The 20,771-nt window shown below is 41.2% G+C and overlaps 1 protein-coding gene across 3 annotated transcripts in view; it reads left to right on the top strand.

Annotated features, from left to right (window-relative positions):
• Positions 1-20,771, top strand: part of DYNC2H1 (dynein cytoplasmic 2 heavy chain 1) — a 402,215-nt gene that overhangs the window by 143,267 nt on the left and 238,177 nt on the right. For all 3 annotated transcript variants that reach the window (XM_038380308.2, XM_038380318.2, XM_043504200.1), the window contains 5 exons: positions 218-341; positions 4,893-5,014; positions 8,255-8,341; positions 14,559-14,685; positions 19,907-20,048. In XM_038380308.2, the coding sequence (XP_038236236.1) occupies positions 218-341; positions 4,893-5,014; positions 8,255-8,341; positions 14,559-14,685; positions 19,907-20,048 (602 nt within the window). The remainder of the gene's footprint in view (positions 1-217; positions 342-4,892; positions 5,015-8,254; positions 8,342-14,558; positions 14,686-19,906; positions 20,049-20,771) is intronic.

Here is a 20,771-nt window from a genome sequence, read left to right on the forward strand (position 1 = left end):
ATAAGATGGAAAGGTCCGCCGCATGAGGACTGAAGAGCGTATATGCTCTCCCTTTGTACTGCTGGCCAAAAAGACTCTGATCTCTGACACACAAGGTGCATGCGTACCATCAGTGGAATGTGCCTGTGGACAACTCATCTTGAATTCCAGTAACTTTACACTGAGTAACTTTGTTTTATCAATGCTTTGTCATTTAATTATTTAATACTATTTGCAGTTTCCTTGCCAAAAGAGGAGTGAGAGAAGACATTGCAACTTTTGATGCCCATAACATTCCAAAGGAAATACGAGAGAGTGTAGAAGAACTTCTGTCTAAAAACAAGGCATCTTTCGATTCAAAGGTAACTCTTTTTGCATTACATAAAAAAAAATGGACTAGCTTCTGTGGTCCACCAGGATCACTGTGCACTATGGACACAGTGTAAAGTGGACTCAATCTGATAGAGGGTAGCCAGTGGAGAATTCTTCCAACAGAGGGGAAGCCTATCAGTAGAAACAGAGAGAGAAAATCTGGCAGAGAAGACTCTACTGCCTTCTGCCCAGCTTCCTCACCATCCTGAGTGTAAGGGGGTTAGTTGGACGTGGGACATGGATGAGACGAGGAAAAGTGGGGGTGTGATAAACTACAGGCTTCAGGGATGGCATAAATTAGGATTGTGGTGGAGCCAAGCAGCTCTGAATCTGGGAACCGCAACCTGCTCCCTGTGACCTCCCTGTAGTCAGAACCTCTAATTTTAGTTAACAAAAGAGACTAAGGTAACCTAATGGGTTAATGGCCTTTAAAGCTTAATTTAAATAAATCAAGACAGCAATAGTTATATAAAAGAATTTTACAACATTAGTTCCTTATTTTTTAAAAGGAAGAGTATAAGGATGTGACCTTGCAAATAGGAGACTCATGCTAGTGGACTTGGCTTTCTCTCCAAACCCAATTGACTTCCCCGGGGATTGACATGGGCGCATGGGTCTTCTTATAACAATTTCCCACCCTTCATTTAAAAGATCAGCTCAATAGCACAAAATGGCTAGTTGGTAGACCCTGATATAGTGTCTGTGATTAACATAACAACATAAAAACGGCCATACTGGGTCAGTACAGAGGTCCATCTAGCCCAGTATCCTATCTTCTGACTGTGGCCAATGCCAGGTGCCCCAAGAGGCAATGAACAGAAGAGGTAATCATCAAGTGATCAATCCCCTATCACCCATTCCCAGCTTCTAGCAAATAGAGGCTAGGGGCACTCAACCCCCCGCTACCTGGCTAATAGCCATTTATGGACCTATCCTCCATGAATTTATCTAGTTCTTTTTTTAACCCTGTTATAGTTCTGGCCCTCACAACATCCTCTGGCACAGAGTTCCACAGGTTGACTCTGCATTGTGTGAAGAAATACTTCTTTTTGTTTCTTTTAAACCTGCTGCCTATTAATTTCATTTGGTGACCCCTATTTCTTGTGTTATGAGAAGGAGTAAATAACACTTCATTATTTACTTTCTCCACACCAGTCATGATTTTATAGACCTCTATCATATCTCCCCTTAGTTGTCTCTTTTCCAAGCTGAAAAGTCCCAGTTTTATTAATCTCTCCTCATATGGAAGCAGTTCGATCACTATTTACCGCTCTCCATTCTGAAAACTGACCATTCATTCCTACCTTTTGTTTCCTATCTTTTAACCAAAAAGAAAAGGAGTACCCGTGGCACCTTAGAGACTAACAAATTTATTAGAGCATAAGCTTTCGTGAGCTACAGCTCACTTCATCAGATGCATCCGATGAAGTGAGCTGTAGCTCACGAAAGCTTATGCTCTAATAAATTTGTTAGTCTCTAAGGTGCCACGGGTACTCCTTTTCTTTTTGCGAATACAGACTAACACGGCTGCTACTCTGAAACCTATCTTTTAACCGGTTACCAATCGATGAGAGAACCTTTCCTCTTACCCTATGACAGCTTTCTTTTCCTAAGAGCCTTTGGTGAAGGACCTTGTCAAAGGCTTTCTGAAAATCTAAATCTTCTATATCCACTGGATCCCCCTTGTCCATATGCTTTTTGACCCCCTCAAAGAATTCTAGCAGATTGGTGAGGCATGATTTCCCTTTACAAAGACCATGTTGACTCTTCCCCAATAAATTATAAAAAGAAAAGGAAGACTTGTGGCACCTTAGAGACTAACAGACGTTCTTGTCAACTGCTGGAAATGGCCCACCTTGATAATCACTACAAAAGGTGGCCCACACCCCTCTCTCCTGCTGGTAATAGCTCACCTTACCTGATCACTCACATTACAGTGTGTATGGTAACACCCATTGTTTCATATTCTCTGTGTACCTAAATCTCCCCATTGTATTTTCCACTGAATGCATCTGATGAAGTGAGCTATAGCTCACGAAAGCTTATGCTCAAATAAATTTGTTAGTTTCGAAGGTGCCACAAGTCCTCCTTTTCTTTTTGCGGATACAGACTAACACGGCTGCTACTTTGAAAACAACAAATTATGTTCATCTATGTGTCTGTCAATTCTGTTCTTAGTTTCAACTGGTTTGCCCAGTATTGAAGTCAGGCTTTCTGGCCTGTAATTGCCGGGATCACCTCTGGAGCCCTTTTTAAAAATTGGTGTCACATTAGCTAACCTCCAGTCATCCTGTACAGAAGCTGATGTAAATGATGGGTTGCAAATGACAGTTAGTAGTTCTGCAATTTCACAATTGAATTCCTTCAGAACTCTTGGGTGAATACCATTTGGTCCTGCTGACTTATTACTGTTTAATTTATCAGTTTGTTCCAAAACCTCCTCTCATGTCACCTCAATCTTGGACAGTTCCTCAGATTTGTCACCTAAAAGAAAGGCTCAGGTTTGGGAATTTCCTTCACATCCTCAGCCGTAAAGACTGATGCAAAGAATTCATTTAGTTTTTCTGCAATGGCCTTATTATCTTTGAGTGCTCCTATAGCATCTTGATCGTCCAGTGGCCCCTCTGGTTGTTTAGCAGTCTTCCTGTTCCTGATGTATTTTTTCAAAAAAAATTGCTATTAGTTTTTGAGTCTCTGGCTAGCTGTTCTTCAAAATCTTTTTTGGCCTTCCTAATTATATTTTTACACTTCATTTGCGAGAATTTATGCTCCTTTCTATTTTCCTCATTAGGATTTAACTTCCACATTTTAAAGGATGCCTTTTTGCCTCTCACTGCTTCTTTTACGTTGTTGGTTAGCTCCGGGGCACTTTTTTGGTTCTCTTACTATGTTTTTTTAATTTCGGGTATACATTTAATTTGAGCCTCTATTATTGTGTCTTTAAAAAGTTTCCATGCAGCTTGCAAAGCTTTCACTTTTGGCACTATGCCTTTTAATTTCAGTTTAACTAACTTCCTCATTTTTGTGTAGTCCCCCTTTCTGAAATTAAATGCTACAGTGTTGGGCTGCTGTGGTGTTCCCGCCATAGGGATGTTAAATTTCATTATATTATGGTCACTATTACCAAGCGGTCCATCTATACTCGTCTCTTGGACCAGATCCTGTGCTCCATTTAGGACTAAATCAAGAATGGCCTCTCCTCTTATGGATTCCAGGACATTTAAGGTGTCAAGAAACTTTATTTCTGCATCCTTCCTTAGGTGACATGTACCCAGTGAATATGGGGATAGTTGAAATCCCCCATTATTATTGAGTTTTTTATTTTGATAACCTCTCCTTTCTCCCTGCGCATTTCACAGTCACTATCACCATCCTAGTCAGGTGGTTGGTAATATATCCCTACTGCTATATTCTTATTATTAGAGTATGGAATTACTATCCACAGAGATTCTGTGGTACAGTTTGGTTCATTTAAGTTTTTTACCTCATTTGATTCTATGCTTTCTTTCACATATAGTGCCACTCCCCTACCAGCATAACCTGTTTTGTGCTTCCGATATATTTTGTACCCTGGTAATATTGTGTCCCATTGATTCTCATTCCACCAAGTTTCTGTGATGCCTATTATATCAATATCCTCATTTAATACAAGGCACTCTAGTTCACCCATCTTATTATTTAGACTTCAAGTATTTATATATAAGCACTTCAAAAACTTGTCATTTTTTAACTGTCTGCCATGACAGGATGTAATTGAATGGGATTCTTTTTCATTTGACTGTTTCTCATCAGATCCTACCTGTATTTTATGATCTTCCATTCTCTCCTCTTTACAAGCACATACAGAGTCTCCATTAATAGATCCTCCCCTAGGGGATGCTTCCATCCAAACCACATGTCCGCTTTCCTCCAGTCCTTAGTTTAAAACTTCTCCATGACCTTTTTAATTGAAAGTGCCACCAATCTGGTTCCATTTTGGTTTAGGTGGAGCCCATCCTTCCTGTATAGTTTCCCCCTTTCCCCAAAAGTTTTGCCAGTTCTTAATAAATCTAAACCCCTCTTCCGTGCACCATCGTCTCATCCATGCATTGAGACCCCGCAGTTCTGCTTGTTTAAGTGGCCCTGCATGTGGAACTGAAAGCATTTCAGACAATGTTATCATGAAGGTTCTAGCTTTCAATCTCTTACCTAGCAGCCTAAATTTGGCTTCCTGGACTCTCTTCTATTCTTCCCTTTGTCATTGGTACCTTCATGTACATCGACCACCAGCTCCTCCCCAGCGCTATATGTAAGTCTATCTAGATGTCTCGAGAGATCTGCAACCTTCGCACCAGGTAGACAAGTCACTATGCGGTTCTCTCGGTCATCGCGAACCCAGCTATGTTTCTAATGATCGAATCTCCCATAACTATTACCTGTCTCTTCCTAATAATTGGAGTTCCCTCCCCTGGAGAGTTATCCTCAAAGTCCACTATGCAGTTTCTCTTGTGTTTGAAATTCAGTAAGGACCTTTTTATAATTTGTATTGATTTTTTTTTCAGAATGCTAAACGAGCTAGTACTGCAGCTGCTCCACTTGCAGCTTGGGTTAAGGCCAATGTCCAGTATTCCTATGTCTTGGAACGAATTCAGCCTCTGGAAAAAGAACAGACAGGATTGGAAGCGTGAGTAAGATGCATTTTATTCTGCAGTTGTTCTGCATTCCAAAGATATCTGTAGTGTTATTAATTAAATATTTTTTAAAAAGTGATACTGTACAGTGATAGTACATAACTTCGCACAACTTTGCCCAAAAGTGCATGCTGGTTCAATAGCAAAATTATGACAGCAGATATATAGATATAGATATAGATATATATAACAAATGGAAAGATGGGGATTATGTATAAATTATAGATTATGTATAAATTAGATTATGTATAAATTAGAAGTTATGAAGTGCAGAAAATTTATAAGGGAAGTGAAAGACACCAGGGAAAAAATCCATTGCTGACAAGGCAAGGAAAATAAGGAGTTTTTAAAGTATATTAGGAACTACATAATTTCTATCCATGGCATAGGTCTGTATCATAGCTGGAGATGCTAAAACTGTTAATAGTGATGAAGAAAAGGCAGAAGTGTTCAATAAATGTTTCTGTTCAGTACTTGGGAGGAATCAGGATGATGTATTTATATCACATGAGGATGATGAAGTACTTCCCAATACATTAGTAACTAAATAGGCTGTTAAACATTATCTATTAGGGATAAACGCTTTTAAATCAGCAGGCCTGGATAACCTGCAACCAGGGGTCTTAAAAGAGTTGGCTGAAGAGATCTCTGGCCTGCTGATGTTAATTAGTAATAAATCTTGGAATACTGGGGAAATTCCAGAAGACTGGAATAATGCTAATATTGTGCCACTATTCGGAAAGACCAGGTGGAGTGATCTGTGTAATTATAGGCTGTTTAGCCTGACATCAATCCTGGACAAAATAATGGAAAAGCTGATATAGGATTCAATTGATAAAGAATTAAAGGATAAGAATATAATTAATGCCACTTTATTTTTTTTTGCTTTGTTTTGGAAAATAGGGCTTGTCAAACAAACATGAATTCATTTTTTGATCAGATTACAAGTTTGTTTGATAAAGGTAACTGAGTAGATGTAATATACTTAGATGTTTATAAGGCATTTACCTTAATCTACAACATTCTGATAAAAAAAATTGCACTATACAATATCTGTAAAGCCTGTGTTAAATGGCTTAACAGCTAGATAGCTGACAGAACTCAAAAGGTAATTTTTAATGGGAAGTCATCATAGTATGGGAATGTTTCTGAGGGGGTTCTGCAGGGATTGGTATTATGCCCAATGTTATTCAACATTTTTATCAGTGATCTAGAAGTATATATAAAATAACAGCTTTATAAAATTTGTGGAAGACAAAGACTGGCAGAATGTTAAAAAATGATGACAGAAAAGTCATAGAGTGATCTGGATAACTTGGTAAGCTAAGGCCATTCAAACAAAATGTGTTTTCGTGAAGTCAAATGCAAAGTTATACATCTAGGAACAAGGAATGCAGCCCATGCCTACAGAGTGGAGAACTGTATTCTGGAAAGCAGTGACTCTGAAAAGTCTTTAGTGATCATACTGGACAAACAGCTCAATATAACCTCCCAGTGTGATGCTAAGACAAAAAGGGCTACTGTGATCCTTGTATGTATAAAAAGGGGAGTAGTAAGCAGGAAGGTGATTTTACCACTGTCTGTGGCGTTGGTCAGACTGATACTGGAATACTGCATATAGTTCTGGTGTCCATATTTTAAAAATTATGTATAAAAAGGCTGGATAAAATGACTTATGGTGAGAGACTTAAAGAGCTCAATCTGTTTAGATTGAGAAGTGACTTGATTACAGTGTACAAGTACCTTCAGAGAGAAAATATTGGGTACAAATGGACTCTTTAATTGAGTGGACAAAGGCATAGCAAGAACCAAAGGCTGGGAGCTGAAGCCAGACAAATTCAAATTAGAAATTAGGCACACATTTTTAACAGTGAGTTTGATAAACCACTGGCACAAAACACCAAGGAAAGATGTGGATTCTCCATGTCTTGATGTTTTCAAATCTTGATGTCTTCCTTCAGGAAGATGTGCTTTAGCCGTACACAAGTTATTGGGCTCAATATTGAGGTAGCTGACTGAAATTTAATGATCTGTGATATACAGGAGGTCAGATTAGATTATCTCATGGTCCCTTCTGGCCTTAAATTCTGTGACTATGAAATAATGCAAGTGTCACATACTAGTGCATAATCATTTGTGGCAAATTGCCAGCACTACTATGATGGGTCTCGCACTTTTTCTTCTTGGGGAGGGGGGAGGATTCAGGGCACCATTTCTTGCCCCTGAACTGGGGTATTCACTGCCCCACTGTCCTAGAGGAGGAGAGGGGCCAGCCCAGGGGCCCTAGGGATAGTGGTAAACGACTAGAACTAGCAGTTCCTTCCCCTGGGCTAATTCCCTCTCCTGCCCTTCAGTTTGTGGGACTTCCTGTCCTCCCTCTGTACAAATCAGGTGTCCCTTTACCTAGGGTCTTGGTCATCTTAGCCCACCTCAACAATTCTCCAAACTCTCCTCTGCTTCCCTCCAAACTACTCCAACACCAATCCACTCTGCTTCAACTTCTCCTCTTGTCTGATTGAAACAGGGAGTTTTTATTGTGTGACTGACTTCAGGTGCTTTAATGGGCTTCAGGTGCTTTAATTAATTTATAGCAAACTTTCTTCCCCCATAGGGAATAAGGCACCCTTCTAATACTCTTCTGCTGCCCTCTGGTCATGTTGTATCACACATTACTTTATTGGATGTAGGAACCTAAACCCAATATAGCCTGTTAGGTGATTTCAATGAAACTCCTGCTATTTTATGAGAGGCATAGTTTCTTTCTCTGCATGGAGCTGATTAGGAGAGATCTTAGGGTGGTTTTAGCACAATCATGGCTACTGGGTCTCCACAGCAGTGAATTAGTCTTAGGATCACTATAAATTGAGGGACCTGTGGCCATGGTTTTCCAAAGTACCAAAAGTCAGTCCTGATTGAGTGTTAGGAGAGAGCTAGCATGCCCCTGATTTTCATGAAGAATCACAGTGACAAACTTTCAATATTAGTGTTTGGTTTACATTTTCAAGGCTGTTTTTATAATAAACAGTGCTAGAAAAATTTTTTAAAGTGAAAACTGAGACTATCTTTGAAATTTATGGGTCACAAAGATCATGGAAGGCCTGTGTCTTTGGGTGCTAAGATCCTAAATGCTGTCTCCTCTATTATATTTTTTAAAATATTTTTTATTGTTTTTGCTTTTTGGTTGGTATGAATCTGAATCTATATCAATAATAAAGTAGAAAATTGTTTTTTAGTAACCTAAAGAAAACTGAAGACAGAAAACAGAAACTAGAAGATCTGCTTAACTCTGTCGGTCAAAAAGTGTCAGAATTAAAAGATAAGTACGTTGGTTTTACTTACATGTCTTTTGAATGGTTTTCATAATAATTTTGTTGACTGATTTTAATATTTTAATTCTACTTTAACAGAAGAGGCTTCACAGCAAAAATACGGTTGTGTTGATTAGTCCTTATTCTTGAAATGTCTAGAGATGTCTCCCTGAGGCTTACGAAAAGTTCAGCTAGAACTGTTTGTCATCCTCTGTCTAATCCACTGCTCTATTTTTCTGCAGCCCATTGTCTCCTGTGATTCTGGACATATGCCTTGCTCTCCTCTCCCTGCAGCTCAAGAGGCAGATTAGCATTTTGTAGCCACGTATTCTGGTCCGCCCTCCCCCCCCATCACCTGTTTGCTGCCAGTTTTCTCTTCCTCTGCAGCAGCAGACAGTGGCAATTTCTTTTGTTTCTGCCCTTCCTCCTTCTGTTTTAACTTTTCTGCCCAGTTCTTTGGGCAATTGGAAGCTATGTTCTTCCTCGTCGGCATTCCTCCTTCTCCTGGGTTGGTTAACAACTTGGTGTTTAACGCTCCCTGAGCCTCTGCTGCAGCGTCTCTCTGCTGGCTCCTCTGCCCCTCAGAGGTATAGCCAAGCAGCCAAGAAAGCACTGAGTCAAAACCAAGTGTGTATGCCTACATTGTAGTAAAGCGTCTTGCAGAGTCCCAGAGCCTGGACACCAGCCTGAGCCCAAATGTCTATCCATCGGTTTTATAGCTCTGCAGCTCGAACCTGAGTCAGCTAACATGGGCCAGTCACAGCTGTTTAATTACAGTGTGGACATACTCTATATATGAGGCAGCCTTCCCAGGATCAACAGATGTAGAGTTTTGCCCAGTCTGCACCCAGCCTTCCAGTCCTAACTAAATTAGGTCTGGGGGTTGCAGGTCAGACAGGCAGGTTGGGTCCTGTACTCACTGAGGCAGCTGCAACTCCAATGGAGGGAAAATGGTCCAGTGCAAAGCAGGAAGGGGCTCCAGAAGTGAGGAGGACCCTGACCACTTGACTCGCAATAAAACCTAGGGGACCTGTTCAAAACAAAGAGGGGAGGCTTGCGGGGCCACAAGTCCCCTCCCCCACAAGTCTTAAAGTGGATCCTGAGCACCTTGGGAAAAGAAGCAGGGCTTCTATTCAGCCTTCCTTTCTCACAAGCCAACCAGGAGGGCTCTGACAAAGACTCTGCACCCCTCTCCCAGGGAGAATGGGACCCACTGGGGGAGGACTGTGAGGCAGACCTCCCTAAAATGCTCTAGGTCCTAAGAAAGGCAAGTCACAAAAGTCCTCACCAAAGCCACAGCAGCGTTTCTGCACTCCCAAAGCAAGCTAAAAATGTTAAAAAATCTGAAAAGGCTAAAAAAGGAAAGAAAAAGCACAAAAAAATCCTGGAGATATGAGTCCTCAGATTCCTCTTTCTGCTATCTCCACTGAGGAAGGTGAGCTGTCTGCCTCTGAAATCTAAGCAGGTACCAAAGAGTAAGCCTCATAGTAAATGTCTCCCCTCAAAATCCTCCCTTGAGGCTGCAGTACCCCTTTGCTGCTTCTTCAAACAAGTGATTAGGGATGAGTGGAACAAGTCTGATCTTCAGCGTTGGCCTTCCGTTTTTCCACTAAGACTTGTTTTTTAGTAGCAGTCACATCCACCCGGTGAGTGTTGGAGCTAGCAGCCTTACTGCATGTTCCATAAGGACAAGCTGGTACTCAGGACACCAGAATCCCTTCATTCTGAGGTAAATTCCTCCTTCCACACACCCCAAGAAGTTATGCTTCCTTCATTTGGTCAAAGTCACAAAATCCAACAGAAAAGCTGTGGCACACCTTAGAGGTCAGAAGAGGATGGAAAATCTATCTCAAACACACAGAATCCACAAGAAGATTGGGCTCCTTATTTGTGTCCTTCCACCCAAACTGCCAGAACCTCAGAGCGTCCAAGTCCTCCATCACTAGACGGATTAAACTATGTATTGTGGAAGCCTACAAATTATCAGAGGCTCCTGTCCCAGAAAGGATTGAGGTGGAATGAGCAAGTGCGTCCACTTCAGAAATTTGCAAAGCAGTTATTTGGTCTACAGCTAGCACCTTCATTATACAGCCACACGGCCGTGCCCTGTTTGCTTTTGCTTGCTGTCAGATGAGTTATTCCCAAAATGTAAAATTTGCATAATATTATTAACAAACATTCTAGAGAGAAAAAATAACTATGTACATTAGACCAAAGAAGATAGTCATACAGTAACTATTCATTTCTGCTGAGGGATGATCTCATGAGAGTGACCCCTGAAGAAGGATGGGGGAGATGTGGGGTGATGAAACTATAATATAGATAGAAGGGAATATCCCATATCCATTGTGCTTGGGACCCACTGATCTGATGTGATGTGAGTCCAAGCACCAAGGAAGTGCGATGCATGATTGGCAAAGGTATAGGTAGGAACAAATTAATCTGCAAGCAGTGGTATGCTGCCCTCAAAGCCTATCAAAATGCATGTTTAGAGTTAGCTGTTGGTCAAAAGGATCCTGCTGTCGCATGTGATGAGGGGAGGTGGTTGCCTTCTGTAATTCCTGCTCGTTTTTCTCAGCGGGTCTTGGGGATAAGGTATTAAGCTCTCATATTTGTGAGCCTGCTGGGGGCTGGAATTGCTTTCTTCTTATTGCTGGTGTATAAATTTCAAGCGACTTCGGTGTTTCCCTAGCATCTTTTAGGCTATGCAGCCTATTGTCCATCTTTTTCTGAGAAGAGGGAAGGACCCTCGAATGGCAAATCCTGGATGGTCTGCTGTACTTCAGGAGGGAGACCAGAAGATTGGAGCCACAAACACCTCCTCATAGAAATAGCAGATACCATGGAGCAAGCTGCTCAGTCCGCTTTGTCCAACCTGTCCTGAAGAGCTGTCCTTGGCATAAGCTTCAGAGACAGGAGAAAAGGAGTACTTGTGGCACCTTAGAGACTAACAAATTTATTAGAGCATAAGCTTTCGTGAGCTACAGCTCACTTCATCGGATGCATTTGGTGGAAAAAACAGAGGAGAGATTTATATACACACACACAGAGAACATGAAACAATGGGTTTATCATACACACTGTAAGGAGAGTGATCACTTAAGATAAGCCATCACCAACAACGGGGGGGGGGGGAAAGAGGAAAACCTTTCATGGTGACAAGCAGGTAGGACACTACGGTGCTAATAAGCGATGGTCACATAAACACCACCCTATATCGGAAACCTACTGACCGCTATTCCTACCTACATGCCTCTAGCTTTCATCCAGATCATACCACTCGATCCATTGTCTACAGCCAAGCGCTACGATATAACCGCATTTGCTCCAACCCCTCAGACAGAGACAAACACCTACAAAATCTCTATCATGCATTCCTACAACTACAATACCCACCTGCTGAAGTGAAGAAACAGATTGACAGAGCCAGAAGAGTACCCAGAAGTCACCTACTACAGGACAGGCCCAACAAAGAAAACAACAGAACGCCACTAGCCATCACCTTCAGCCCCCAACTAAAACCTCTCCAACGCATCATCAAGGATCTACAACCTATCCTGAAGGACGAGCCATCACTCTCTCAGATCTTGGGAGATAGACCAGTCCTTGCTTACAGACAGCCCCCCAATCTGAAGCAAATACTCACCAGCAACCACACACCACACAACAGAACCACTAACCCAGGAACCTATCCTTGCAACAAAGCCCGTTGCCAACTCTGTCCACATATCTATTCAGGGGATACCATCATAGGGCCTAATCACATCAGCCACACTATCAGAGGCTCGTTCACCTGCGCATCTACCAATGTGATATATGCCATCATGTGCCAGCAATGCCCCTCTGCCATGTACATTGGCCAAACTGGACAGTCTCTACGTAAAAGAATGAATGGACACAAATCAGACGTCAAGAATTATAACATTCAAAAACCAGTTGGAGAACACTTCAATCTCTCTGGTCACTCGATCACAGACCTAAGAGTGGCTATACTTCAACAAAAAAGCTTCAAAAACAGACTCCAACGAGAGACTGCTGAATTGGAATTAATTTGCAAACTGGATACAATTAACTTAGGCTTGAATAGAGACTGGGAATGGATGAGTCATTACACAAAGTAAAACTATTTCCCCATGGTATTTCTCCCTCCCACCCCACCCCCCACTGTTCCTCTGATATTCTTGTTAACTGCTGGAATTAGCCTACCTGCTTGTCACCATGAAAGGTTTTCCTCCTTCCCCCCCTGCTGTTGGTGCTGGCTTATCTTAAGTGATCACTCTCCTTACAGTGTGTATGATAAACCCATTGTTTCATGTTCTCTGTGTGTGTGTATATAAATCTCTCCTCTGTTTTTTCCACCAAATGCATCCGATGAAGTGAGCTGTAGCTCACGAAAGCTTATGCTCTAATAAATTTGTTAGTCTCTAAGGTGCCACAAGTACTCCTTTTCTTTTTGCGAATACAGACTAACACGGCTGCTACTCTGAAACCAGAGACAGGAGAGCAACCTAGAAATCCAGAATTGTGGGAGATGTTGTTAGCAGAAAGGAAATTTATTCGTAAGAAATTTTTCATTATTGGGACCAACCAGTGACAGTACCTCCCTTTTTTCTTTGTAGCATCCCATCAGGAACTCTTATTCCACAGTGGCACAGAATGGCCTTTTTTTCTAATCGATGGTGGAATTTCTTTACTCAAATTCATTTTTAAACAAACCTTTTATTGTTGTACCCAGAATACCCAAAATTGTGCACACAGCTCCAAGTGTAACTAGCACCATGCAAAGAGGGAGAGGGAAATATCTGATGTAAGGGCTTTTATGAAGATAGTTTCTTCATTAGAAAAAAGGAAAAATGATGCTATTTATGTCCCGTTACAATAAGAAATACATTAAAGCCTCACTAATCTGGATGTTACTAAACCCCACTACATCATTTGCACAAAAATATTGGTGATTTCTCCCAACTACTTAGCACAGATTTAAAACTAGATGATTCAGTGAAGTCTCTTATTTTACAAATAAGTTGTGTATTATTTTTCCAAAATATACTGCATTTAATTTACTAGCATATTTGGATGTATAATTAGCACATATTATGAAGCACAGTTAAATGAACACCTACATTTTGTGAAGTATTAACCTTGATTTTTGATTGGAGTTTGGTTTTTTTTTCATTAGTAATTCACAAAATTCAGTGTTTTGCACTGTAGTGGAGTCACCAGTGTGAGTTAGCAAGATTCTACTCTATAAAGTTATTCACTGACATTTACCAAAGAGAATTCCTTTATAAAGGTATTGTAAAGTGTATTTCAGCAGAAAATATATACAGTGGTACTTATAAAAGTCATGGCAAAATTACACAACTTTTTAATCCATATTTCAAAGTGTATGCAGTTCCCATATGAGATATTTCTTAGCCAAAATAGTTAATTTGTGTCTGTAGCCTTTCTTACAAGTTTTAAGGAGATTAGAGAAGCCTGTTACCTGCCAAGACTTGACTTCAGTATTTTGCTATTTCCCCTGTTATGTTTGATGCTATTACTAATATAAACAGAAATTCAGAGAGCTGGCATTTCCTATCCCTCAGAGTGGCGCTAATCCAATACCCACCGAAGTCAATGGAAAATCTCTCATTGACCTAGTGGGCATTGAATCAGGCTTAAAATCATAAACTGATCAAGTCAGGTATCAACTGTTAAGTAAAGGAGGAAATGATTTGCATATATTATGTTATATAGTGTGTTTACTCTATCTGCAAATGTCAACTGTGTACATTGGGGAAAATCTGATGCCCCCTCCCATTCAGATGCAGAAGGGCTGAAATACAGTTCTGTTCTTCAGAGATGTAAGAGCAGGATTCCAGGAGTTTGTGTAGGAATACACAACTTCTGTGTGATGTGGAGTCCAACTCTGTGGGTGCTGCCTGTCTGCTGTCACATAAGGGAGTTGGGCTGGGGCCAGTGCATCTACCACTGCCTGGATCCACCTACCATCAAACATTGTGGAGTAGGGTTTGCTCTGTAGTCGGGGGTGGAGGATTCTTTCCCTCTGTCTGGACAGTTACCAGTTTAGTTATTTGGACTAGGCATTTAGATCAGGATTTGTGGGATGAATTATTTCAAAACTTAAACAAAACCTTCCATTTTTTAAAAAAAGCCTTTCAATTTGACTTTAAAAAGTATACCAATTGGTTCTTGACAATAATTTAAAAGTATAGTTTTTTTACAGGTTCCAGAGTAGAACAGCTGAAGCGGCTAACCTTGAAGCAGAAGTAGTTAAAGCGCAAGAAACACTCAAAGCTGCAGAGATACTGATTAATCAACTTGATAGGGAACATAAGAGATGGAACACACAGGTTTGTTGCAGAAACTTTAATAAAATAGATGCTACTGTTTAAAAACTTGATTTAATACTTTATATTCTCTTTTTTTGAAGGCAATTGTTGATCATACAATGTGTTTATGGAATATAAATTATGTGGCACTCTATTGTAGCTTCTGAATGTTTATTCCATTATATTTAAAAGCTGTTGTCACCACTCAAAAGCTTTATTTTAAATTTCTTCTGAAGCTTTCTCCTATTCGATTATTTAGCTTTTCTTGGCAGATAAGGTCTGAATGTGCACAAAATGCATTATAATTTCTCTGATGTAAAACTGTTTTGAGTCTCAGCAGTCACATGATAGTTTTATGGCCAAGATTATCAAAAGTGTCTAGTGAGTTTGGGTGCCCAATTTTGAGACATCTTGAACAGGCTTGATTTTTCAGAAATCTCTCAAAATGAGCTTTGATGTGTCTCATATTGGGAACTCAGAAATTGAGGCACCCAAAATCATGCATTACTTATGAAATCTTGGCATATGTGATTTATCACAGTTTGGTAATTAGTGACACTGGGGAGAAAAAAGAATATTTTTCTCTCAAGCCATCCGTGCTAATCCTCATTTAAGGATTTCTTTTCTCTAGAATCGTGAAGCTGCAACTAGCTTCTTTGGAGATGCCCCATCAGCTACACTAAGCAGAAACTGGGCGCTGAAGAGAATCTAGCCCCCAAAGTGATCCTCTGGCTTTTCTACTCATGAAAATGTCACATTTCTATAGTTGTTGGAGTGATTGCAATTGTCCATTCCACCGTAGGCATGTGTATGTGATTTATGCACAGTTGTCAGAAATTTTTCCCTTGGCAATACTTGTCGGGGAAGTGTTAGCTCCCTCCGGTGCCTGGTGCCACGGCACACAAGTATGAAGGGCTGCACTGCCCCGACCCACCACAGTTCTTTTCTATCACTAGTGATGGTTGTTGTTGGAGCGACGATCTTTGTTTCTTCATATTTTCCCTCCCTTAGTGTAAATAGTAGCTGTGCATTAGTTTTTAGTCTTGTATGGTATATCTATAGTTATAGGATTAAGTTTTGAATGTGCTATCTTTTTAGTGTGGAGTTACTGGTGCCTAGTTGGACACTGGGTGTGATACTGGACTGATGCCCTGTTTTCCTAGCTTCAAGGCATGTTGTTCATGTAACAGATCTATGCCAGTGAGTGACCCACATACCAGCTGCCTTAAGTGGCTGGGAGAGGTGCATGTCAGTGGCAAATGTTGCATTTGTAGAGGGTTCAAGTCCCATTTGAAAAGGGTACAGGGTTGCCAGGCTCAGGTACCTACTCATGGAGTCTGCGCTTTGTCCTCCATCAGAACTCTCCTGCTCTGAATGGGTACAGAGCACATCCAAGTATGTTAGGAATGCTTCCTCCCATTCTGACAGAGTCCTCAGGCAGATCTACATTGCTGGTGCTTAAGAAGAGACTTCATAAGTCTCCTAAGGACTTGGTACTGGGACCCTCGAAGAGGAAGGCACTGAGTGTTCACAAGGTCTCAGTGGGATGTTCCAAACATCCCAAACATTGGGTCATATCCCCCAAAAGCAATTTGTGAGCCAGCAGAGATTGCTGACTCTGGAACCCAGGAAGGGCCTGTTGAGAATAATCCCTGAAGGCTTGGCAGCCCTTTCCAATGCCGTCAACATCCAAGGGTTTTGAGGCAACCAGAGAATTGCTTAACTTGTTGGTACTGGTTTCTCCCATGATTCAGGAGCCTTGCATGGAACAGATATTGGAACCCACACTCCTGCGGACCCAGAGCACTACTCGGTACTGGCCACTTCTACTCTTGCAGCCCTATTGCAACTAATTTCAAGTCTAAACTTCCTGATGGCCAGTTTATATCCATTTGTTCTTGTGTCCACATTGGTACTGAGCTTAAATAATTTCTCTCCCTCTCTGGTATTTATCCCTCTGATATATTTATAGAGAACAATCATATCTCCCCTCAGCCTTCTTTTGGTTAGGCTAAACAAGCCAAGCTCCTTGAGTCTCCTTTCATAAGACAAGTTTTCCATTCCTCGGATCATCCTAGTAACCCTTCTCTGTACCTGTTCCAGTTTGAATTCATCCTTAAACATGGGAGACCAGAACTGCACACAGTATTCCAGATGAGGTCTCACCAGTGCCTTGTATAATGGTACTAACACCTCCTTATCTCTACTGGAAATATTTCGCCTGATGCATCCCAAGACCGCATTAGCTTTTTTCATGGTCATATCACATTGGCGGCTCATAGTCATCCCCCTTCTTTGTTTCCCGATGAGGCAGTAGTGGCTGAGTCTACCTTCCCACCTCTTGATGGCTTTAGAGCTCATCAAGACTTGTTGCAACTCTAGATATCCAGTCAGAAGAGGTACAAGAAAGGTCACACGGGCTTGTGGACATTTTAGCATCTGCAGGACCTTCTAGGGTAGCTCTTCCTATAAATGAAGCTATTCTGGAGCCTGTCAGGATTTTATGGAAGACTCCTTTTTCTCTGCCTCCCATTGCCAAAAGGGTGGAGAAGAGATATTATGTCCATTCACAGGGATTCAAGCACTCTTACAGACACCCTCTTCCCGTCTCTCTTGTGGTCATGGCTGCCAATGAAATGGAAAGGGAAGGACACCAGGCCTCTACTCCAAAGGGAAAGGAAGCAAAAAAACTAGATCTGTTTGTCCAGAAATTTTATTCCACGGGAGATTTACAGCTCAGGATTGTGAACCGGCAAGCTCTGCTGGGTTGTTATGACTTCAGCCTGTGGTGTAATATCCTGAAATTCAAAGACAAGATTCCTGATGTGGCAAAGCAGGAGTTCTCTGCTTAGGTGGAGGAAGGCAAATTAGTTGTCAGAACAACATTGCTGGTGAGCCTGGATGTGACAGACTCCGCAGCTTGAGCTATTGCCTCTGCCATCACGATGTGATGTTCATCTTGGCTGCAGGAGTCACGCCTCTCCCCAGAGGTGCAACAAACAATTCAAGACCTCCCATTTGAAGGCCTCTCGCTGTTTTCCAGTAAAACTTGATGAAAGGCTTCAGAGCCTTAAGGATTCAAGGACGGCCCTTGAGTCTCTGGGGATCTATAAACTGGTGGCAAAAAGAAAGCCATTCCTTCCACAGCATTCCTAACAGTGCAAGCTATTCTTGCTGCATTCCCAGGACCTGTCCAAAAAGAGGGGCAGGGTTGCAAGATTCATCCTTCTCCTCCATCCTTCTCTTCAGCTGCCAACTCTTCTAGGCAACGTGGATCATCTAGCAGTCATTTCGACCCACTGGTTGAGAGCAGTGTACCATTCCCCACTAAAAGAAAAGGAGTACTTGTGGCACCTTAGAGACTAACAAATTTATTAGAGCATAAGCTTTTGTGAGCTACAGCTCACTTCATCGGATGCATTCCCCACTGTTTCATCTTTCCCGACCCCTATTATTACCAGCCACCTATCATGCTTCCTACGTGCTTGGACCTGCATCAGAGGGTCCTTAAGCATAGTAGAACAGGGATACACTCTTATTTCTTCTCCCCCTTCCTACTTCTCTTCAGGGACCACTCTCACGGGAGCATACTATTTCAGGAGGTTCAGTCTCTCCTTGTGGGGGCCATACAGGATGTTCCCATGTCATTCAGAGGGAAGGGATTTTATTCCCACTACTTCCTAATCCCAAAGGCAAAGGGGGGAAGGGGATTTTCAGGCCTATTTTAGATCTGAAATTCCAGATGGTCACTCTAGTGTCTATTATCAATTCCTTAGACCCAGGGACTGGTATGCTGTTCTTGACTTAAAAGATTCTTATTTTCACGTGGGAATTCACCAGAGCCACTGAAAAATTCTTAGGTTCATGGTAAACGGATTCCACTACAAATTCTCAATGCTGCCTTTCAGACTATCAGCAGCGCTTTTTGTTTTCACAAAAATGTATGGCTTTAGAAGTGCCATTCCTGTGAAAGTCAGAACTCCATGTATTCGCAAAAAAGAAAAGGAGTACTTGTGGCACCTTAGAGACTAACAAATTTATTTAAGCATAAGCTTTCGTGAGCTACAGCTCACTTCATTGGATGTATTTCCTTACCTGGATGACTGGCTAGTCAGAAGCCGATCCAGGTTTCAGGTACTTTTCAGCCACTATTTAATCCACTTTTGACATGCTAGGGCTACTAATTAATACAGAGAAGTCCATCCTGTCTCTTGTTCAAATAATAGAATTCATTAAAGCAGTCCTGGACTCTACAAAGGCCAGGGCTTTCCTACCACAGAAGATGTTCCAAACAATGTAACTCATTGCTCTAGATATAAAGGTGCACCCTAACATCACAGTTTGGAAATGTCTCAAACTTTTAGGATACATGGGAGTGTGCATCTATGTGGTGCAGCATGCTAAGACTGCATCTACATCTATATCAGACATCTACATGGTTGGATAGCCTCATATTGGATCTAGTTTGGGAAGCTCACTTATGTCACCTTCAGACTCAGGCCCTTTGGACTCCCCAGGATCCAAGTCTCCATATAAATATCATGGAGCTATGAGTCATCCATATGGCTATGGCTTTTATGGCATTCCTTCCACACATCAGAGAGAGGAAGTTATTGGTGCTCATGGACAACACAGCATCTATGCTTTTATGTAAACAAGCAAGGAGGGGCCCAATCCACAAAGTTATGACAGGAGGCAAACCTTCTGTGGAATTTCTGCATCACCAGTTTCATCAACCTGAAAGCTGCTTACCTTCCAGAGCTCAGAACACTCTGGCAGATTGTTTGCAGGCCACTATGTATGGTCTTTTCGACTGGACATTTCCAGGTTCATTTTCCAGGGGTAGGGAACTCCCCAAGTGGATCTGTTTGCAACAAGAGAAAACAAAAAATGTCGTCTTTTTTTGTGCCTGGTCAAGAGGCCTTTTGTATATCCTCCCTCCAGTTGCATTCCTGCCCAAAGTCTTATCCAAAGTCAAACAAGCCTGTACAAATTCCTTCTCCTCCAGCAGAACTACCACTCAAACTCTGGTTGTATTTGTTTATGCTACTGATTGACCAATGTTGCACTTCTTAATAAAGTGGTGGCTCACTGGGCCAGGTTGATGGTGTCTTCCGTGGCTTTTCTGGCTCGAGTGCCAAGTCTGGATATTTGTAGGGTGGCAAGTTGGTCATCATTCCATACATTTGTCTCTGACGGTGCCATCTGTCATTAATCCACTACATACCTTTTTTTTTTAAAGGTTTCAGAGATCACAGATGAACTAACTACTCTGCCTAAAAGAGCTCAGTTGGCTGCTGCATTTATTACTTATCTTTCTGCTGCTCCAGAGGATCAGCGAAAAATTAGTTTGGATGAATGGACAAAATCAGCTGGTCTTGAAAGTACGTATTTTGTTTTCTTTGACATGAAGACAAGTGAGAGATATTGTTAATTTTACAAAGTGAGAGATATTGATAATTCTAATACATATTTTTGTTTATAATTTTTGGAAATTCATAATGCTTTGACAGATTAATAAAACTACTTTCATATTGGGAAAAATAATCCCAACTATACATACAAAATAATGGGATCTAAATTAGTTATTACCACTCAAGAAACAGATCGTGGGATCATTGTTAATAATTCTTTGGAGACACTCATGCTCAGTGTACAGCTTTATTCGAAAAAGCTAATAGAATGTTAAAAACCATTAGGAAAGGGACAGATAATAAGACAGAAAATGTCATCATGCCACTATATAAATCTATGATTTGCCCACACCTTGAATACCAGATCCAGTTCTGGTAGCCCCATTTAAAAAAAATATTAGAATTGGAAAAGGAGCCAAGAAGGGCAACAATGATTAGGGGTATGAACCAGCTTCCATATGAGGAGAGAGTAAAAAGAAAGGGACTGTTCATCTTAGAAAAGAGGAGACTAAGGGGGGATATGATCAAGGTCTTTAAAATCCTTAATGGTATGGAGAAAGTGAATAGAAATTATTTACCCCTTCACATAACACAAGAACTAGGGGTCAACTGATGAAATTAATAGGCAGCAGGTTTAAAAGAAACAAAAGGATGTAATTTTTCACACAGTGCACAGTCAACCTGTAGAACTCA

This window comes from Dermochelys coriacea, chromosome 1 (assembly GCF_009764565.3).
Source record: "Dermochelys coriacea isolate rDerCor1 chromosome 1, rDerCor1.pri.v4, whole genome shotgun sequence".
NCBI classification, from domain to species: domain Eukaryota; kingdom Metazoa; phylum Chordata; order Testudines; family Dermochelyidae; genus Dermochelys; species Dermochelys coriacea.